Source organism: Taudactylus pleione, unplaced genomic scaffold (genome assembly GCF_031769625.1).
Source record: "Taudactylus pleione unplaced genomic scaffold, aTauple2 ptg000322l, whole genome shotgun sequence".
Classification (NCBI taxonomy): domain Eukaryota; kingdom Metazoa; phylum Chordata; class Amphibia; order Anura; family Myobatrachidae; genus Taudactylus; species Taudactylus pleione.
In genome coordinates this window covers 446,085-469,857 of record NW_028284723.1, presented here as the reverse complement: position 1 = coordinate 469,857, position 23,773 = coordinate 446,085, and the positions used below count along the sequence as shown (strand labels likewise).

Here is a 23,773-nt window from a genome sequence, read left to right as displayed (position 1 = left end):
TTCCAAAACACCATCACCACCAGAAGAAACATTCCAATTAACACCACTCACAAACACAGACAAGTCATCACCATCACCACTACTAGCAGGAAGAGCGCACCTTACCCCCCTAACCCCAATAATGCCACATCCACCATAGAGTCCTGATTTGGCCCCTTCTGACTTTCATCTGTTTGGCCCTCTCAAATACTGTCTCCGGGGTCAACATTTTGAAGACATAGAGGTTGTTAAAATCGTCATACGTTCCTAGGTCAAACACCAACCACTGGAATTTTTCCAAAGCGGATTCAACAGCTTGGGTTGAGAGGTGGAGAAAATGTTTGCGGGCAAATGGTGAATATTTTGAGTAGAGTCACACTGTTACTAAGACTTCAAAGTGTTTTACTGCAAATTTTCAAATCTGTATCTATAATAAAAATTTAGTTATGAGCATTTAGGCATTACATTTTGAACAACCCTCGTATATGCTGTGTCAGTTTTGGGACTGGTATTGGGGGCTGGTGTGGCTGGACTGTTTCATGGCATCATAATGTACACTTTTTCACTTCTTTAGTTTGTTTATTATATATGTAGCACTTTATACACTTTTTATTATAACCTCCTACTTATGTAGGACTTAATACATAGGCTTTCTTTATTATTCTTTAACCCTCACTTTAAATCTCACACTAGTCTGATGCCATGGGGCGGTTCTGCTGGGTTGGCCTGGGGGGTCCCATGCCCTATATTTGTTCCATGGGAGTGTTAGGGACTTGTCTGATAGAGGTCACCTGGACACGGTGGGCAGGCCCATAATTATGGCCATTATTATGCAAAGAACCTCTTTGATGCTATTTAGCAGTATTATTATTAGGTTCAGCATGGTTAGAGTGTGCTCTTGCATTTGTCTCTTTATGCTTGCAGCACTACAAGTCTCAGCAGGTAGCACCTCACATTGTGTTTGGGGTGTGCAATCTAGGGCCCCTCCCCCTATGTATCTTATTAACCAATGTTTTAAACCATTTATTCATGGTACAACAAACATATATGATATTATGCATAAATTAAAGCAGAAACAACTCCATTTGGGTATTTTAAAGCATGCTCACAAAAGCACCAATCAGCATCAGATTGAGCAAAGAAGAAAGCACCAATCAGCATCAGATTGAGCAAAGAAGAAAGCACCAATCAGCATCAGATTGAACAAAGAAAGCACCAATCAGCATCAGATTGAGCAAAGAAGAAAGCACCAATCAGCATTAGATTGAGCATTCACAAACAGCCAATAACAAAAGGTTTACTAGTACCAAAGATCATAATCATTATCTGATATTTGCACCTGTTCTGCTTGACCACCTGCACATAATATGGCTTTCTCAGGCATATATGCATCTGTATCCTAATTGCAATTGCTCAAACATGCCTTTACTGTACTGAGCTTAATGAGAAGCAAGCAGACTTAAAGGGTAGAATCACGCAAATCTGAGTGGGCGCCTACGTATGAACCCACTGTTCTGGACGTCTGCAGAGTGATTTCACAAAAGATAGGCCATGCCAGCTGGGCACTGCTCACGCCGGCATCCCGACAGGATTAGAATACCGACACTTGTTGGTCGGTTAGCATACCTAACCCTCCCCCCATGCCTAACCCTAACACTCCCCCTAGTGCCTAATCCTAACCCTAACCCTCCACCCCAACTCCGCTACTTACCTTATGTATCCCAGCAGTCGAGATGCCGATCGTATCCGCTACTCGCTCACCATCAGCTCCTGGTATGTATGTTAGCCCCTGGCACAGTTGGTCTGCTCTGATTCCTGGGAAGTTGGGCGGTACGTCTTGCAACTAGTGTACACAGAAATTCAATGGTATTGTCAAGAGGGAGTTGGGGGTAACCTAGTGCTTTTGGAACGCTAATCTCAATTCAGGGGAACACAGCAGGCCCGCCCATATGGCGTCAATTGTCACGATTATCCAATATAAAAATAAAAAAGACCTATGTATTATGTATGTATGTTCTACTATTCTGACGCAGGCAATATCAATAATACCTAGAGTAGCCCTCTTAAAATATAGAGTGGCCTTTTCACATGTGATGGACCCATGACAATGATGCATCTAACCTGCTGCAATTTACTGCCGCAGGCACAAATCCACCAGAGCAATTCAGTATTGCTCCGATTGCAGGACAGCTGCTGCGAAAAGCATTGGTTCCTCCTCAATCCCTAACAGCCAGACTGTCACAGCTAATTAGTAACTGTGAGAGTTTACACTACTGGGCAGAGTTACTGGGCATGCATAAGCCTAGGTCAAGTGCGAATAAGCAAGGGATAAAGGAGGGGCCCGAAAGGTTACCCCTTAACATTCCTAGAGGGCACAACCTGGTAACAACATCTACGTTTTCAGAGCTCGATGATTGGATGGTACGCCACATTGGGACAGCAACTACTGTTTTCGTATGTAAATGGCCTCGTTCACCTTGATGAATAGGCAGCCATAATCACTGTGTTTAATTTATGTTGGTGTATTTTTATATTATGCTTTTATATACTAAATGGACTGCTGGTGCCTTTTCCACATCAATGTAATTATTACACTGTGATAGTCTAAAAAAATCATCTGGTCATAAAGGCATAAAGGAAGGGGGGGAGGATAGAACTCTTGGCTAAACAAGAAGTGGTTAATTCTCCATCCCAGGCTTCTCTTGAATTTTTAACTGCGATTGTTTATCCTGCGTTGGCCACTAGAAGGCAGTATTGTAACACTAATGCCTGACATTGTACAGACTAACAGGAGAATGAAGAGATTTTATTATACTATGAGGAGCAGAGACTGGGGAATAAAAGTGGCTCCACCAACATGAATTCATTAAAAATGCTTTAGCAGAAATACATGTTTGAAATTCTGTGTGAGTTTGGCAATTGTTAGTGTAATGGATGCATCGCAATGTATTATCTCACAAGTCACATCCTCACCATCTTTACCATTGCGGTTTATATAAACGCATTACCACTACACACAAAACATTACTTCTCGCTCATTACCGGAATTTATTTACCTAGTGTAAAATTCCATCACTGGCCCTAGTGGAGGTTGTGACACATCCATGGGAAGAATGTCCAAAATCTCTGTATGCCATTGTATACAAATGAGGCAGCCACTGTGATACACAGGGGTATGTCCGTCTAGATGCAACCTATTGTGTAGAGATCAACGGAAATTTGTCTAGCTGGAGCTGCACAGCGGGGATGTCATTTTCTAATTCTGCTCTGTCCACGCACAGCTTCCTTTCTTCCCAGGAGATGATGTTACCTGGTAACACTCATTGAGAATAACCCTTACTAGCAAAACAGACGCAGTCCTTTACCATTCAACACATCGGGCAGGGGGAAATGAGGAGAGCAGGGTGATTACTATTCACATCAGCAGGAGATCTACTGGTGGAGCCAAATCACCAAACGACTGTGGCAACTGACAAATGACCAGCCTGTCAGGATTACGGAGATTGTGGCCCACACAGACACATGATCCTGTGCACAATGATTCGTCGACCACTCTGTTTAAAATGGCAAGCCCGAAGAAAGCTCCTTCATTCCTTATTATTAAACAAGGTCTGGCAAAGGTCAGGGAAATATCTGTACCAGAAGAATAATTAGGCAGGAAATAAAACAAAATACAGTATACACCTGGCAATGGGATTAAATGAAAGATATCTGCTTGCATTCAGATGGGCTTGGAATTAATTCAGCATTTGAGGATATATAGATATACAAATGTTCCATAAGAAACAGCAGGCAGCACTCATTGGGTTTAGTATCAAACTGACATATATTGTATTGTCATCAGGACCGGCGCTAGGCTTCCATGCGCCCAGCGCCGTCCTGTGCTGCATAGCCATGCCCCTTCCTTTGAGCGCTTACCCAATAATGCCAGCGGGAGGATGGAGCGCGAGCTTTTCATCTGCAGCCAGCCGATGGCGAGCTCAGGCATGGAGCAGGGCTGCGCTCCGGGCGACGGCCCTGCTAGCCCGTGCCCAGAGCCACCACTGTTTGTTCTATAAGCTTCTCAATACATAATTACAGGGTACAACTCTGGCATACAAACAAATCACCAGGCACACTGTTGTTGCCACCAACGTTTCAGGGCTCCCATGTCCTTTCATCAAGACTGCAACCTGGTTTTGCCTTTTCAATTAAAGCTCCTTTAAAACATTGGGTAGAATCGCCGGGAACTCACTGATGACTGCATCTCACAGGCTATTACATTTACCCCTGTTATGTATACAGTTAAGAAAATACCAACATAATGGTGCTAGAAGGAGGAAGCCTCATTTTACATAGTAATATTATTTTCCTAGATTTAAACTACTGATGCCTATATATTACCTAGGATTAGTGGGATAGACACCTAAGTGTTTTACAATGTTTGGCACAGATAAACTATTATAGCTGCCCTAAGCAATCACCACATAAAGGATATGCTCACACCTACCAGCTGTCCCAAAATAGTCTCTCTTTTCGTGCACCCACAGTCTGCAGTGTTCTGTGAGCGGGCACTTTGTCACTCCCGCTGAATGGATGATGCGCGTCAACCGCAATGTGCCATGAGATGTTTGGGGCTGCCCAGCAGCTCCAGGAGTACTGGGCAAGCTCCCAGCATGATGAGACTAGGGGCATAATACAGAGCACACTCCCAAAATGTGCGCAACAGGGGACATGGCCTCACACGTTATGAGGTCACATCCATTTTACAGCGCACATCTGAAAGTGCCGACCCCATCCTCCCCAATGTTGGTAGGTAGGTATGCTGTTTTTACTGGAATGATAAAAAAAAACCTTATGCACAACCTAACTGAAAAACTATTTATCACACTTTTAACAAGTACTGTGTAACTATAAGGATTAATTTGCATCATGAAATACGACTTTAGCTAGTACTGGCCTGAGGTGGTTTATAGAGCAATGCTGATAAAAAATGTACAAGCCCCGAGGCTGATCTAGAGTTGGACGCACTGTGCGCTTAAAACACAGGCATTAAATGCGAGCAAAAAAAAAAGATGAGGCTTGTTATGCATTGATGGTATCATAAGTACCAGACTAAAACAGCGTAATATGCGCCAAATTTACACAGGGATAATAAGATAGCAATATATGAGCTAGGTCTACATCAGAATAACATGGCAGTACTGTATATGTGCTTGACAATGTTAGCAGCAAATTCTAAAGTACGGTACCCAATTCATCCACAATTTAGTACTCTAACGAAGTGTCATACATAAGACTGTATGTGTCTGGGCAGTGTTAATAATAAATAATAAGTCAAAATAAAAATGTAAAAAAAACAAGATACATATACTAATTAAGTTCAATTAAATACTGTACAAACATCTTTTGCCACCCACTTTAAAAACCCCAAAACAAAACAGATATCTGCCCTTCTGCCATTGAACAATTGCAAATATCAAATAAATAACGTGAATAGATGGCAGCAGCTACACGAATAGTAATAATAATAATAAAAATAATAGTAATAGTATCAATGGGGGTTATCAAAACGCAATCAGACAATCAGAAGTGGTGCCAGTCCTCAGCATTATCAGTGTGTATTTTGAACCAGGTGTCAAGCATCCTCAAGAATAGTTGCCTACACTCGATTTTTCGGGTAGCCCCCACGCACCTCCGAAAGTGTAGGCAGATTCCCGCATCCCACCCACTTCCTAGTGAAGTGGGCAGGATGGGGAGATTTACTAGGAATTTATGGGTCTGTCGGGAGGGGGGAGGGGCTAAAATGATACAAATTGCTTCATTTAGTCCCGCCCCCTCCCCACAAACCTGCGAATCGTGGTCTTTTCCTGTGGTGACCTAATGACGTCTATAGTCCGGCCCCACCCCCGAAGATATTTGCAGAATCTCCTCTCCAGGCTGTTCCCGGGGACGAGTTCTGTAGAGTCGGTAAGTATGTCACTTGATAGAGGGATATGCAGCATTAATGACACCTAAATGAGCCATATTTGTTGATGCTGCCTTACTGTGCACAGTACTTGTATGCCCCCTTCCCTTTCAGATTCTATATATGTCAACAACCATAAAAGGGGTGTGGTCTCATGGGGAAGGGGCATGGCCTCAAGTCACGCCCCCTGTTTTCATCCCTATGGGTGCATGCCCAGGCTCTCCCCCTTACTGTGTATATGCCACACGCATCCATTCACTGCAGCTCTGCTATACAGCCATGCATCCAAAAAGTGGGTATGACAGTGCCCCCCCATCACTGAATCTACATACAGCTGTCAGCATTACACCTTTTTCCCTGCATGGGAAATACAAAAAAAAAATTAGCAATTTGCACAAAGAAAAATATCCAACTCTACTGTACAATAGCCCCCAAAGTTCTGAGTCTTTCTAAGTACCCCTGAGTTCCTGAAACCATACAAGTTCTGAGTCTTTCTAAGTACCCCTGAGTTCCTGAAACCATACAAGTTCTGAGTCTCTCTAAGTACCCCTGAGTTCCTGAAACCATACAAGTTCTGAGTCTCTCTAAGTACCCCTGAGTTCCTGAAACCATACAAGTTCTGAGTCTCTCTAAGTACCCCTGAGTTCCTGAAACCATACAAGTTCTGAGTCTTTCTAAGTACCCCTGAGTTCCTGAAACCATACAAGTTCTGAGTCTTTCTAAGCACCCCTGAGTTCCTGAAACCATACAAGTTCTGAGTCTTTCTAAGCACCCCTGAGTTCCTGAAACCATACAAGTTCTGAGTCTTTCTAAGTACCCCTGAGTTCCTGAAACCATACAAGTTCTGAATCTTTCTAAGCACCCCTGAATTCCTGAAACCATACAAGTTCTGAGTCTTTCTAAGCACCCCTGAGTTCCTGAAACCATACAAGTTCTGAGTCTTTCTAAGCACCCCTGAGTCCCTGAAACCATACAAGTTCTGAGTCTTTCTAAGTACCCCTGAGTTCCTGAAACCATACAAGTTCTGAGTCTTTCTAAGCACCCCTGAGTTCCTGAAACCATACAAGTTCTGAGTCTTTCTAAGCACCCCTGAGTTCCTGAAACCATACAAGTTCTGAGTCTTTCTAAGCACCCCTGAGTTCCTGAAACCATACAAGTTCTGAGTCTTTCTAAGCACCCCTGAATTCCTGAAACCATACAAGTTCTGAGTCTTTCTAAGCACCCCTGAGTTCCTGAAACCATACAAGTTCTGAGTCTTTCTAAGCACCCCTGAATTCCTGAAACCATAAAAGTTCTGAGTCTTTCTAAGCACCCCTGAGTTCCTGAAACCATACAAGTTCTGAGTCTTTCTAAGCACCCCTGAATTCCTGAAACCATACAAGTTCTGAGTCTTTCTAAGCACCCCTGAATTCCTGAAACCATACAAGTTCTAAGTCTTTCTAAACACCCCTGAGTTCCTGAAACCATACAGGTTTTGTTTCTTTCTTTAGATGTTCCAGCAAAATATTCCATCTTCAATTTCTGATCAAGTGATTCAGAAGCAAGACAGTGTTATACCGGAGATGTCATATTAAGTAACACTTCAGGCCCTGTCATTTGCCAACCTTGTCAGTTGCAAACAAGCTGAGTTGGAAAGGAACAGTGTAATAGCTGAATTTTAATGTATGGATATGCTGCTTTCTTACATTATCTGTACCAATGCCATATATCACGGCGACAGCTTATCTGAAAGGTGAGCTGTAGGCAGTGAAAAATAAACGATGTAACCTCCTTTGAGGTGTTTATTGCAGTAGATTTGCTAATAATGTGTGTACCACTTTGTTCAATAAGAGAAGGTAAATTGAATTTGAATTCAATTTTAATAAATAAGTCACTGGCTGGGGTCTCTTAATCATGGCTCTCCGTGTTTTGTTCAACCACCACTACAATAGCATGTGTGGGTGACACGCCATATGCTACACACTATTCTCCTGGGAGAATGTTTGACAATCAGTGTAATTATCTTTTTACTCAGTTTTACAAAATTTCACCAACAATCAGCATTTTGACTGATATATTGTTACTGAATTCCATTATGTGATCCACATGATGTTTCATTTACAAAGCCTAATAATAAGCTGATATACAGCTTACTTTACATGCTTAAGGCAGTTACATTATGGAATAACTAAAGAACGCAGAGATTTACATCACCCCCGCCCAAGGCCTGTATCGAGTAAGAATGGCTACTTTTATAGAGGTGGGCATAGATCAGTGGGCACCACACTGTGCAGCACCGCTTGGGGATGGTTTGCAAAGACAAACGAGAAAGAAAGATGGAGATAGCCTGAAGTAACACAGAAAACATCTGCATAGGCAAATTAATTGCAGGTTGTGTTGTGAACCTTAGGATGAGCATAGAGTAAGAGCAAGTACAATTTTAAGATGCACTATGTACCCTTACACCCTGCTGTTCTAATCACCAGTGACATTTCACAAATACATCACAATATGAGAGAGATAAATGGTATTGTACTTATTGCATATTACACTGACCCACCATCCTTTTTGTGTGTTTAACCTATAGTACTGCTACATAATCATTTAGCCCATCAGAGCCGAAATAGGGCTCAAATGCACCATGTGCCGGCCCACCCTCTGAGTGTCTGATGTCATTATGTTGCATAGAGGGGGCGGAGCAAGCAGCACCGAAAGGTGCAGCGCTGACCGCAGCGTCCTGAGTGAAACTGAGTCTACTCCTATCAGTAGCATTCCCCTGATGTTTTACCATCATTTAATTCTTTTGACTGCCTTTTTTTTTGTAAAGTCCCTGCAAAAGACCCCCTTTCCCCATCCAAACCAAATTATCCTCCTACAGATTTTTCTGCCAAGTACCATACCTAATAAAAGGAATGTAGAGACTTGCTGAAAGAAATGAATATGAGGGCAATCATTTTGTATTGAGGGCCTGATTCAGAGCCGGACGCTCTGACCAGAGCGCTCGCTCTGAATCAGGGCCAGCCTAGCTTAAAATGGAGCGGCCTCCTGGATGCTCGCATAGCTGTGGGTGACCACCCACAGCTATAGCGAGTGGCCAAAAAGATGGTCGCGATGGTCAAGACCATCGCGACCATCGGGCTTGCGACGAGACCCTTGTGGTAGGGTCTCGTCTGCCGCAAGCCCGGAGTGCTTTTGGCTCTATCAGAGCCAAAAACACTCCCACTGACATCACTAGTGATGTCAGTGGGGCCAGACCCAGACGGTAGGCGTTCCCATGGGAACGCCTCTGTCTGGGCAGCCACGCCCCCGGCACGCCCACCAAAGGGACAAATATTCTTTGAAAGTGCTGCGGAATATGTGTGCGCTATATAAATAACTGGTAATAAATAAGTAAATAATTATCCCTACCCTCCTGATTCGGCCGGGAGCCTCCCGAAAATCGGGTGCAGCTCCCGGCCCCCTGGTAAGTCAGGCAAGCCTCCTGGCGGCCGCCGATCCCCCCGACCCCCCTCATGATTAACTGTTAAACCCCCGCAGCAGAGGGGGCCGGTGACGCTGAATCGCGCCATTTTGGCCTTGCCCTCTGCTTCACAATGCCTGTATTATCAGAATTGCGTAGCTGGGGCGGGGCCAAAATGACGTGATCGTGTGGCCCTGCCCCGTCACGCCCACAAATGCCAGTTCCCTTGTACCGGCCATGCCCTGCCGATCTGTCTGCTCCCTCCCGGAAGGAGCAGCCAGAAAGTCGGCAAGTATGAATTACCCTCTTAATATAATTAAAGATTCATCTATTAATCTAATTATACATTAATTCGGCACCATAATTTATCTTCCTACAGCTCTGACCTGGCACCGAGTGATTTCCATCTTTTTGGAAGCACCTGGGTGGAAGGCAATTCACAACCGACGGTGAAGAAGCCACAAACCCTGGCTTTATGTGCTTGACACTGCTTTCTTTTATGCTGGGATAGATGCCTTGGTGTATTGTTGGAATAAATGCTTATCCAAGTACAGTATAGGGACTTTGTGGAAAAATAATCTGCACTAAGGCCATATTATTGATTATACGTATATGTACGAGATGAATACACTTACACGATGAGAGGTCTTGTTACCTTATTTATTAAACCACCCTTGTATTTTGCACGCTGATTCAATACGTAATTATTGCCCTCATAACAACTGTATTGTGCCTCCTCATCTGCTGATAGGCCAGATAGCACAAAAAGTCTACTTGATAAAATTGGTTGTTTGTATTTTTCATAGGTGAAAAATCAGGATGGCGATATGTAGGGTAGGGTTGGGTTATTAAAAATGCTTGTTTTACAGGTATTTTTGTCAGGATTGGCTGGGGAGGCGCTGCCTGGTATCAGAGCAAGATTTACAGATACATATATGAACCCAAGTGTTCATGTGAGCATTATACAAAGGTACAGCAGTACAGTATATAGTGCTGGAAATTTGGTGTGTTTTGATCAGGGATGTGTGGAAAAGGTAGACAGGGGAGGCAGTGCCTCACCTGCCATACACTTTTTACTACAGAGTTTTGACTATAAAAAGGATTAGAATAATACAAAGATGATATTTATAATATTTTCTTTACATTTTTCTGATAATTTGTAGAGTCAAATCTCTGGAGTATACCTAAGTATGACACGAATGGCTCTGCCTCACCTGACTGCACATGACTGCAATGTGCATAGTATTTTTTCATTGTTTTTCTTTGGGGGGGTGTGGCCAAGCCTCCCAGATTTGCCCACTCCCCCAGTATCCAGGACCGTTCAGCTCTCGATTGCCCTGACTATTCCACATTATCTCTCTCCAAGGCTTGATACATCTCCTGTTGTATGTTATAGAAAATCCACAAAAACAATGTTGGTTTGATGGAACTACCATTCAGACATACTGGTCGACTTGTCGACAATAAAAATGTCGGCATTCTGAAGGTCAGCTCCAGAAGGTCGACACATTCTGAATGTCGACAATCAAAAGGAAGACATGGTCATTAGGTCAACTGTCAATTTGTAAACATGTATTTAGTTTGACAGGGTAAATGGTTGACAGATTAAAAAGGTCGACATTTAACATGCAACACTAAAATGTACAAACGTACAGACCCTATGCTATCACCCCCAATGCCTGTCTAGGTATGTAAAATTAGAAAAACTGCATTCTTTTGTGAGGAAAATAGAAATACAATAGGAAGTCTTATGATTTATTTGCGATCATGTGGCCAACTTAGTGGCTGGTCATCCTCATACTATCAAGATTTTGGGCCTATTTTTATGTGGAGGCCTGGGGCAGTAGTCCCATCCACCCCTTTGTTAATCTGTCCCTGCTGGCTATAGTTGTTAATCTACTGATGTTACTAACATATGTGAAACTGTATAATTATAAATATTTAATAGAAAGTTATAACAGAAAGGACGTGCTGATATCTTTGACTAGGGGCACACAATAAAACTTTGTCAAACTATGAATAAAAAGAAAAACAAACCAACAAAAATAAACAAAAGTGAATCAACTTTCATTTCTGCATATTAAATTCTTATGGAAATATTTTTTATTTATGTATTTGATCTTTAACCTAAAAGAAGGTTTATCTATCATAAAAGGAGCCTCTGTTCTTAATTCCTACATCTTTAGATATTTCCCTGCAAATGTACAAGCTTGTTCAATAAAGGGAACTGAATTGAACTGGTGTTTAAATCCATCTAAAACATAGGGAAAAAGAAAATAAATCATTTGAAAAAAAAAGGAATATTGACATATTGAAGAAAGAGGGAAAGAGATTGATCTGCTGCCAAAGCACGTCGCAAAAGCTGCAGGTGCCTACGTACATAGATGGTGCAGATTTTTATTGAGGGCTATTTACACCTCAATGTAATTCTGTTCTCATAGCAACATTACAGCTATCTCATAGGAACCAGAGTGGACACAAGGGGGGTAATTGAGAGGTGAAAGGAAACCTTTTGAAATCCAGTGGAATACTTCTTACTGCAGTATTTTATAAAATGTTCACATGGTTGGGGAAAAAATGATGTAACGTGAAAACTCTATGTAGGAGGCTTCAATTTATACATGGAAAAGTGGCGAAAATGCGCCCATCTAACATGTGACTTTATGACATCACGAGGAGTGGGGCCACCATGACAAGGGAGAAGCAGTGCATGCCGAGGACGCTCTGTACAGCCCTCCACTGGTTTGCCGCCAGGACAAGGGTGAAGATGAGTGCCTGGAGTGCACGCTATAAACTTTGGTGCCAACCCCTAGGCTCTGCACCCTGGACGGCAGCACCTCTTACCCACCTATAGTTACAATTCCACCCTTAATTAGCTGATTGTCTATCTTTGCTATGGAATTAAACAATCCTTTGTAGCATAGGATTCTTTACCAGGGCACTTTATTTACTGATTTCAATCAGTGGCTGCTTGTACAGAAATATGTCAGAGTGCGATGAGCAACTTCTAAATTAAATTCTATTTTGAATGAGCTCTTCTGACATTCACGGAGGAGGACAGATGTTCCTTTTCCATAACAAGATATCTATTGTTTTAATGATTCTTTAAATACTTTGGTGCTTAAATACTAAATAAATGCTTTAAATACTTAATAATCTAAAATAAAGAGCACAATAGTTAATTTGCAAATAAAAGGATATTTAAAGTATCTATTGTACACCTATAGGGAGGGGTGTATTAAGAGAGAGGTTGGCGGAGCAGGGGAGTCTACTGCGCATGCACAGGTCTCCGGGAACATTGTTACCCACAGAAATACTCTAATAATGTATAAGCTGATCGCAGATTCCCGATTATCTCTAATTTGCGTCTACGCAGGACCCATTCTGCAAGTGTGCAGAATGGGTCCTGCGTAATCGCATGCAGACCCTCCAATGCCTCTGCCTGATTAACAGCAAGAGGAATTTAAGGGGTGAGACGGGGGCGGCCGGTGTTCCCGGAAACGGGGGCGTGTGTGTCCCGTTTACTGGGAGTGGCCAGCCCAGGATCTGCATTGATCAACGCAGTGTCCAAAGCTCGCAAGCCGGCCAGCCTGAGTAAGCTGGAACGGCGCCGTCCACCACTAATGGTCACGATGGTGATCCCAGCCTGCGACCTCTGTCGCAGTGCTGGGATCGCAAATGCGGCAGGGGGTGTCATACACTGCCTCATTTGCATAATAGCAACGATCGCAACTGCAAAGCTGCCTGCTTGCAGCTTTGCAATTGCGATCCTTGCTGAATCAGGCCCAGAGAACACAGTTTAACTTTCCACGTTGCGATTTGCTCCAAAATACACTCTAACATCAATTTTTTTTTATATTTTCATCTCTGTCTAATTCATGTGTACATGCATGTTCTGTATATTAACAGTCACATGCTCCATAGCAAACAGAAGACAATCAGGTGATTTGTTTTGGAACACAGCATATGTACCCACAGTGCTTGTCACTACTGACTACTGATGGCTGTGTTTACTGGTAAATTGAGTAAACCATGTTATAATGAATATAGTGCTATATGAAGCCTCATTCACAGAATGCCATCTGTAAGTCTCTTCATACTTTGTAGCTAGATTGGTACAAAGCAATATCACCACTTTAATGCTAAAATCCCAAGTACACTGAGGAAATCAACTCATAAATCAATGAACACTTTGATAGCACAGAAGAGTATAGAGAATCTTAAGCAGTTAGCAATATGGTTTCCAACTATAGCTTAATGCCAGTGTATTGACGGAAATCAATGCTCGGAGCTGAGATTCGGGATTTTCATTGATACTGTAAGCCATCGTGCATCTGAGATAGATTAAAGATGTTGTGCAATAAGCAGACTTTGTAATAAGCGTATCATCGGAATCAAGCCATGGCAAAATGAAAGATGGCCCCCTTCTATATCAGAGGTGTGCGGCTACAGTACAAAGGATCATTACCGCCACTACCAAATGTGTTACTCTTTATTCATTTAAAATCACATGTAGTCTAATACCCCTTTCACACTGCCAGCAATATCCCGGGTTATTTCGAGTGAACGCTCAGTAACCCGGGATATTGCTCAGTGTGAAAGGACCCTGTTGAAGTAACCCGGAATTTTAACTCTGGGGTAACGAGCAGGGTTGAACACAGGTTCAACCCGGCTCGCGGTGCAGTATGAACAGTTAACCCGGGTCCCGTCCACAGTTTATCTCCAGGCACCGGCACAACATGTGACGTCATCAACCTGGCAATAAGCCGCGTCGGGCCAGCAGTCTGGAAGGGGTCTCACCCTGTATGGACCCGTGTACAAAATCCCGGATGTGACCAGGGTTTGTGATATGAAAGGGGTATTAGTGGGATAAAGCTGTGGTAAATGCACAGTAAGGGAGGAAAAGGAGTATATAGGGTATTAGGGCCAGATTCAGAGTTGTACGCTATGCTGATATTTTCGCAGCTGAGCAATAACTGACAATCTGCGCATACGTCCCGCGGTGCATGTGTGAAGGTACATTACCGTACTCACTCACAGCGACTATTTATCCGCAGTGTGATTGACAGTTCGGGAGCGTTTGCAGGATATAACGTTCAGTGGCGGCAAAGAACGCGGGCATGTCGCGACAATTTCGGGGGCATGTTACATCCTGTGTCTGCAATCCTGTATGCAAGAAATATGGCTCCAGTTGCGCATTTCCCACAGCCATTCTGTGCAACCATAGGCTCATTTATCAAGTGCATTCTAGACAGGTTGGGTATTGGATATGACCTCTGGATCCCGGCGGTCAGAATCCCGATGCCAGGATTCCCATAGAGTAAGGATACTGCCACCTGTCGGTAAGAGTCCTAACCCTCCCACTCTCCCTGCCTCTAACCCTCCCTCCCTGCTGCCTAGACCTAACCCTCCCCCTAGTACCTAAACCTAACCTCCCCACAACTGCCTAACCCTCCTCCTAGTGCCTAACCACTAACCCCACTATTTACTGTCGGGATGCCGCAGGTCGGGATTCCAGTGCCAGGATTCTGACTGCTGGCATCCCGACAGCCGAGTTTGTCACTACAATTCTTTTAGACAATTATAGCTTTAACCCGATTGGATGCTGTGGGCAAACCCTCAACATTTCTTTTTTAGAAGATTTAGGGAACTTAGGGCCTGATACAGGTTGGATCGCAATGCTGCATTCGCATGCAACCGCCCGCTTCGAAAATATGCTGAATGCATTCGCACTGCCGTCGCACCACAAGATGCAGAAGCCCAGCACTACATAATGCCGCCCCGTTACCATCTCATCACATCCGTACTATTGTGCAAGTATGCAAAATCATCGGTAACATTGAGTAACGTCGGAGCTGCATGCACACTTGTGGTTGACATGACCCTGCCGCAGAAGTTGCTAAACTTGGCTGCATATGAGTTCGCTGTGAATAATTTATGCACGCCCCTGCAAAGGCGTTCGAGCGCACTGACACGCCTGCGTTCGCACGACCACCCCCCTGTCACCACCAACAAACGGCATTTCCTGTCAATCACTGAGTGGTGCATCTGCATACTGGCTGCGATCGCATTCCCGATCGCACTACACGATTCACGCACGCGTACTCCGTCTTGTACGCATGCGCAGATTACATACATCGGCCGGCTGTGTGCAAATGCAGCATTGCGTTCCAACGTGAATCAGGTCTTTGGTCCCATGATGTTTTTACTAATTGGCAATTAGTCTTCAATATCATTGCAGAAAAATACTCTTCAGGGGAGATCTTTAATCTACCATTATTCGCAAGGTCGACAATGACACTGTCGGCAGCAAAATGTCTAAATATGTCGACATGGTACTAATGTTAGTTACAGCATTGCTCCGAGTCGGCATTGTAACTTTAAACATGATGCTTTTCCATCATCTTTAAAGTTATTGTGCCAACACATTTGCAATGCCTTACATTAACTAACATTAGTACTGTGTCGGCATATTGTGCTCGACATTATGCTGCCAACAATGTCATAGTCGACATTGTGAATGTCGAAAAATCATATCGATTCCCTGTACATCCTAATATTTCTGTTACCTAGGAGACTGCAAGTTAAACACTCAGACCTATAAATTGTGTACACAGTAATTTCTCCCTTTACATTCAAAGTTGACAGTAGACCAATGAAGAGTAGTTTTAGCCCTGCTTGGAAATTATAAACTTGCTCGATGGAAAGAAAGAAACTAATATGGTGAATAGCATATTAAAGAGATGCCATTAAGCACAGGCACTTCAGTCATTTTGTGTGTGTCTGTTTAGCTCAATATTACATAACCCTTAATATATTTTAAATGCACAATAATTAGTTAATCTTTATTAATCCCAAAACCATCAGATAATGTTGTTGTTACATCAATGAACACAGGATTAAACATCGCCATTTTGCCGGCTACTGTTCCTTATTTTGCGGACCCCGGGTGTAAACTAGCAGGATGCTTACTTACAGTGTGACACTGCTTTGCCAAGTGGGAAGTTCAATTGTTCTCTTAATATATTAAGTTGGCAGCTTTGCGAGGAAATGGATTCATGAACTCCAGTCCAGGCACTTTAGTGAGATATGATGATTGTTAGGTAAACCATCTGTGGTAGGAATGCGCCCTGCTTTCTGTATACTGTAGATTTGGCTTCATAAAAAGCAGTTACAGGCAATCAGGTGAGGTCATAAAATATAACAAATGAGCAATCTGTGCAATACAGATATCCGAGCCTATCAATGAGTCAGTCACTAAAACTATAATAAAGTCAGGGCAGTGACTAATGCACACAGTATGTAAAAAAAGCAATTGTGGTACTGGAAATGGAAAAATAAAACTCATTTTATTTTTTTAAAACCATTAGTGGCAAAAGCATATAAACATTTTACTTTTTTTTTCTGTAAATGGTAGATAGCACTGTTTTGTCTGTCCCTCTGGGAAGTGTGATGATGATAGAAGCCTATTAAATAACCCAGTAATGTTTAACAGTGTGGATTTCATCTAGCTTTTTAATTAACATGTATCCCCACAAAATGTAGGACTATTAAATATGCCCGACAGAGATATTTTACTGTTTGTGGTAAAAAGGTGCCAGTCACCTTGTAACTACAGTAGAAGTAGTTCTCATTGTTCTTTGCAAATGCACCAAAGGTAAGGGAAGTGTACTGTACTGTTTAATGTGCTTAACCTGGTGTCACTGTGTGGGAGAACAGGCTGTTGTTAGTCTGGGTGACTCATGTTGTGTCACTGTGTGGGAGCACAGGCTGTTGTTACTCTGGGTGACACATATTGGTGTCACTGTGTGGGAGCACAGGTTGTTGTTAGTCTGGGTGACACATGTTGGTGTCACTGTGTGGGAGCACAGGTTGTTGTTAGTCTGGGTGACACATGTTGGTGTCACTGTGTGGGAGAACAGGCTGTTGTTAGTCTGGGTGACTCATGTTGTGTCACTGTGTGGGAGCACAGGTTGTTGTTAGTCTGGGTGACACATATTGGTGTCACTGTGTGGGAGCACAGGTTGTTGTTAGTCTGGGTGACACATGTTGGTGTCACTGTGTGGGAGCACATGCTGTTAGTCTGGGTGACACATATTGGTGTCACTGTGTGAGAGCACAGGTTGTTGTTAGTCTGGGTGACACATGTTGGTGTCACTGTGTGGGAGCACAGGCTGTTAGTCTGGGTGACACATGTTGGTGTCACTGTGTGGGAGCACAGGCTGTTAGTCTGGGTGACACATATTGGTGTCACTGTGTGGGAGCACAGGCTGTTGTTAGTCTGGGTGACACATGCTAATGTTACTATGTGAGGGGACAGCCCGTTGTTACTCTGAGTAACACAGGTTTATGATATTCTGTGGGAATACAGAATGGTGTCACTCTGTGAAGACATAACAATGTAATATGTATTAAATTTATAACATGTTGGGCACACCTTTGTTATAGTTAATATTTATTTGGCACTAGTAGAATAGGAGATAAGATCACACCTTGGCAGACAAGTACTGGAGGCTATGGTGTACCCCAGTTACCACTTTTTGTATATCCAGAAGAGGACATTTATGTATTTTGTCTTATAACATTTGTAGCTTTTCTAAAGAATAATGTAATAATGTAAAGGCTAACCTTTACAGGGAACACAGTGACCGCTCAGCAAATCACCCTTTTAGCTCTTATTCCTAACACAGGCGACACAGTTACATAGTTTTTTTCTCACAGATTTGTTTTCATAATTTGATTTTAAAACACAAAGTTCCCTAGGCAGTGTGTGAATGTCAAGTGTATGTTTTCTGTAAATTAATAAGTGGTAAAATCAGCTCTTCTAGGACTACTATTAAAACAATACATTATTTTGTTAATAATGAGATTTAGCAAAGTGCTATTTATGCAAATGAGAAAGGCACCTAGACAGTTATACATCTGTGTGTGCTTGTTCATTATTCCAATCAATAATGCAGTTAGCAATCCTGGGATTCCATCACATTCTAAAGCTTGTTGGTCATGAGGACAGGAACCATTCTGGAGAGTTGACATCTTTCAACTGATATCATCTGAAAGATGAACTTCACAGCATACTTACCGACATTTGAAGTCTGCTGTCCGGGAGAAGACTCCATCCCTAGGCGCAGCTGGGCAGTGATGGGGGCGGGGCCGGACGATTGCGTTATTAGGCCACACCTCCTTGCAGGAAAATGTCAGACTTTTGAATAGGGAGCGAAGCCAAATGACGCGATTATCATAGAATTGCATCATTAGGCCCCGCCCCCTCCTGCCGAATCACAGAATCACGGTAAGGTTATCCCCATTCTGCCAACTTCACTGGGAAGTGGCCGAAATGTGGGAGAAATAGCTACTCTTCCGTGGGTGTGACGGGGGGCGGGGTTGGTACCTGAAAAATCAGGAGGCTCCTGGGAAAGTAGGCACGTATGCTTCACAGCTCCAGCATACCCAGCTCAAAAACTATTGGGCATAAACCTTGCACATGCTCTGTTTTTACTGTGTGTAGTACATGCGATTGCATATGCTCCATGTCATTTCATATATTTCACTCCATGCAAGCCAGGAAGACATATACGATAACCTTTACTACTCTGTGCCATAGTTTTGGACCATTCCTGACCTGATCATGCCCCTGTGATGCCAATCACCGATTTTCTATGAGCTAATGTTCCTAAATGGGGCAGCACAGACCGTGTAATGGTTAGCATTATTGCCTCACAGCACTGAGGTTGTGGGTTCGATTCCCACTACGGCCCTAACTGTGTGGAATTTGTATATTCTCCCTGTGCTTGCGTGGGTTTCCTCCGGGTAGTCTGGTTTCCTTCTACACTCCAAATATATACTGGTAGGTTAATTGGCTCCAAACACAAATTAACCCTAATGTGTTATGTGTGTGCGCATGTGTTAGGGAATATAGGACATCATTCAGACCCGGTCGCAAGCGCTGAGCGCTTGCAACCGGGTTGATGTTTTGGTCCTGCGCACACGCAGCGGCCGCACTGCGCGTGCGCAAGCCCCGGAGAGAGAGATAAACTCTCTCGCTCCAGAGCTCACTACAAATGGGCCGGCTGTCGATGTTGATCGACAGCTCAGCCCGTTTTGTAGGTGGGGCAAGGGGTGGCTACACAAACGGAGGCGTTCCTGACAGAGCGCTTGCCGTTTTGTGGGCGGCCGCACTGACATCAGCAGTGATGTCAGTGGGGAGTTTCCTGCTCGATTAGAGCAGGAAGCTCCCTGGGGCTTGCGGTTGCCGAGACCCAACCTTAGGGTCCCATCGCAAGCCCCGAGGGTCGCGATGGTCAAGACCCTGGTCGGTAGCTAAGCTGTGGGTGATAACACACAGCTTAGCTAGAGACCAGGAGGCTGCACTAAAAAAAAGAAGCGGCCGCCCTCATTCGGAGAGAGCGATCACTTCTAGCGACCGCCTCTGAATGAGGGCCATAGAGTGTAAGGCGTGAGATGGCCTGACTATGAAGTAACACAGAAGACATCTGAGTAGACAAATGAGTTGCAGGTTGTGTTGTGAACCTTAGGATGAGCATAGAGTAAGAGCAAGTGCAATGATGCTAAGCACAGTATTCTAAGGTGCACCATTTACCCTTACACCCTGCTATTCTAATCACCAGTGACATTTCACAAATACATCACAATATGAGACAATTAAATGGTATTGTACAGTACTTATTGCATATTACACCGACCCACCCTCATTTGTGTGTGTTTAACCTTTGGTACTGCTACATAATCATTTAGCCCATCAGCGCCGTAATAGGGCTCAAATGCGCCCTGTGCCTGCCCCCCCTCTGAGTGTCTGACATCATTATGTTACATAGAGGGGGCGGAGCCAGCAGCACGTCCTGAGTGAAGCTGAGTGTACTCCTATCAGTAGCATTCCCCTGATGTTTTGCCATCATGTAATTCTTTTGTCTGCCTTTTTTTTTGTAAAGTCCCTGCAAAAGACCCCCTTCCCCGTCCAAACCAAATTATCCTCCTACAGATTTTTCTGCCAAGTACCATACCTAATAAAATGAAAGTAAAGACATGCTGAAAGAAATGAATATGAGGGCAATCATTTTGTATTGAGAAAGGCAACAAAAACCATTAACAATTATCCTTATGGGGGCAATGTTATCTAATTAATACATTACACTGATTTGGCAATATTAAGTGATTGCTAATGGGGCCAAAAATAATATTAATAATAATAACAACGTATATATTGATGATGGGGGCATCAGTTATTATTTTATAACACTATACATTGGTCATTGTAGCAACTTCATAAATTCACTTTTATTGGTGCCATTAGCAATCAATTAATATTTCCCACTACGGCCCAAACTGTGTGGAGTTTGTATATTCTTCCTGTTCTTGTGTGGGTTTCCTCCGGGTACTCCAGTTTCCTCCCACATTCCAGAAATATACTGGTAGGTTAATTGGCTCCCAACAAGAATTATGCTGAGTGTGTATGTGTGTGCGCATGTGGTAGGGAATATAGATTGTAAGCTCCACTGGGGCAAGGACGGATGTGAATGGACAAATATTCTCTGTAAAGTGCTGCGGAATTGGTGTGCGCTATAGAAATAACGGCTAATAAATAATAATAATACTAAAAAACTACTTTATTGTGATAGGATTTTCACATTTCAGTTTAGCAGCAGGATTCTGGGATAGTATAAAAAGGCTGTCTTAAAACATTCCTCTCAACTGTTCCGATATGGCAGGAGAGTCCTAATTTCAAGGCTTTGTTCTACTGTCACTATTGTGATAGAAGGTTGGGGAGTGGAGGTGTATCCTGTTCACTAGTGCTTTACATGGCTGATATGAAGGGAGGGGAAATGGACGGGACAGTCTAGCGCATCAGAAGTGACCATGTCCAGGCTTACCTACCCTCCCAATTTGGCCGGGAGCTTCCCAAATTTAGGGAGTTCTGCTTCTGACCCCCCCGGAAAGGCAAGCCTCCCAGCAGGCGATGACCCGTCAGATCCCCCCCCTGCAGTAACGATACCCCCCCTGCAGCTGGGGAGCCAGTGACGCGATTTGTACTGAATCGAGTCATCGTGGCCCCGCCCCCTGCTTCACAACCCTGCTTCACAATGCAGTTAATTCAGCTTTGATGAAGATTGGGCGGGGCCTCAATGACTCAACCGTGCGGTCACGCCCCCCGGCCCTGCTCCCAATACTTCATTACCCCCCCCCCCTCGCTGTATACAGATATTCTGGGAGGGAGCTGAATGTCATGCACTGATCTAGAAAGCCCCCTCCAACCAACCCTCCCCTTGCAGCCTACGCTGCGGTAGCCTGGTCGACACTGGTCTCCTTTAGATAGAATATAAATTAATTTTGGGCAGCTTCTAATTGCCATGGTTCATCAGCCCCCCGGGCCCCAGCAGTCCCTGACTCCCCTGCTGCATCACACAGAGTTGAGCCAGTCCCCCCCCCTGCAGTTTGCCCATCTCATTCAAACAAACCGATCCTCTATTGCAGTCGTCCCCCCGCGCACAGTCCCCCCCCCCCAGCCATAAATTTATTTCAACTGCCGGCGGATGGAGGGCGGGATATCCTCCTCACGAACCCGGCGCCCCTGTGTGGCCGCACAGACCAAACATGCCTGGAGGCGGGCCTGCATCAGATATATATAATGATGTGTGTATCTTGCTCCAGCGACACCTACTGTAATATACGCACAAGCTTGTTTGAGGCAGGGGGGCCCCAAACCGGCATCTTGCCTAGGGCCCCATGAGGTCTAAATCCGGCTCTGCACGGAGGTGGAGCTCAGCTGATTGGAGGTGAGGACTGAGGAGCAAGAAATGAGCCACGCTGACACTGGTCTTTCTTCAGGCAGAAAATAAACTAATTTCGGGCAGCTACTAATTGCCAGGCTTCATTAGCCCCGTTCAGCTATGTAATAATAACATTCCCCCGAGCTCCCAGCTGAGGGGCTGCAACTTCACCTCCTCCTGTCCCCTACATGGCAGGGCCCAGCCCAGACCGTGCTGCTGCTGTGCTGCCTGTGTGTGTGCAGAGCAGTAGATTTTCTCCAGGGTCGGATTGTGTGGGGCCCGACGGGCCCTAGGCGGGCGCCTAGGTCACATAATGGAACATCCGGCCCTGCTTCTAACAGATAAAATAACAATACTTAGCTGCTATGGCGATTTTGGCCAAGAGCAACAAAGATCAAATTACAGTTTTGCAAGGAAATTCTAATAGAAGATGCACAATCATGTGCCTGCTAGATGGCCTGTTGTATTGCTGTGACAGTAAAAGCTGTGACTTAGGCCCTGATTCAGAGCCGGACGCTCTGACCAGAGCGCTCGCTCTGAATCAGGGCCCACCTCCATAAATATGGAGCGTCCTCCTGGACGCTCGTATAGCTGTGGGTCACCACCCACATCGCCAGTGCGAGCAGAAGCCTGCGGTTGAGTTTCTCAACCGCAAGGCCAGGAGTGATTTTGGCTCTATCAGAGCCAAAATCACTCCCACTGACATCACTAGTGATGTCAGTGGGGCCGGCTTCTGACGGTAGGCGTTCCCTTGGGGATGCCTCCGTCTGGCAGGCACGCCCCCGGCACGCCCACCAAAGGGGCGTGCTGTCAATCAACATCGACAGCACGCCCCCTTTGATCAGACACAACGAGCGAAGGAAAGTCCTTCGCTCGTCGCGTCTCGCGCATGCGCACGACGGAGCTCCCTCCGTCGTGCGCATGCGCAGTGTACACCATCGACCCACTTGCGAGCGGACAGCCGCTCGCGAGTGGGTCTGAATCAGGCCCTTAGTCTTTCAGCAGTCATAAATAATAAACTGTAAAAAGATAGATACACAATATAAAAAAATAAAAACCTTCCACATTGAAAAAAACAAACATATTTTCAATTACTTTTTTTCACCTCAGGATGGCGATAACGACATAAGTATTGTGGTGCAGTGGTAACGCCTTCATGTTCTCGCCCACCATAGGTCTTCTCTATTTTTTAAAAATACGCCCCAAAATACCCTAACAAAGAAATCCCTGAATATTTACTTTAGAAAAAAATATTTTTCAGGAAAAATAAATATAACAAGACTAGAGACCATTGAAACACATCATTTAAATCTCTATTCTAAAGTGTTGCCAATACATTTGTAAGGCATAGTCTGACAGTGAATGCATCAGATTTATACCCCTGCTGTTCTCTAGATTTCACATTCAGTTTTTCTGCAAATTCAAACTACTGTCGCCCTTCTCTCTGAGAAAGGATGAGAGCCTCTGCCCTACCTGACAGATTATCCAGCTGTCACAACATACATAAAACATAAAAGGGGACTTTCTATAAAAAATAAATAGATCTGTGTGGGAAGAAGGATGTGTTTTTTTTTCTGTACTGTAACCTAAAAAGCATATATATATATATATATATATATATAT

General features: G+C 44.0%; 1 protein-coding gene across 4 annotated transcripts in view; it reads right to left on the bottom strand.

Moving 5' to 3' along the window:
* NCAM1 (neural cell adhesion molecule 1) overlaps positions 1-23,773 on the bottom strand; it is a 397,179-nt gene that overhangs the window by 139,060 nt on the left and 234,346 nt on the right. Inside the window, exon 1 of one of the 4 annotated variants that reach the window (XM_088443024.1) lies at positions 18,448-18,509. The exons of the other annotated variants lie outside the window; for them this stretch is intronic. Coding sequence (XP_088299150.1) covers positions 18,448-18,484 — 37 coding nt within the window. The 5' untranslated portion in view covers positions 18,485-18,509. Of the gene's footprint in view, positions 1-18,447; positions 18,510-23,773 lie in introns of those variants that run through there. 4 annotated transcript variants of the gene reach the window in all.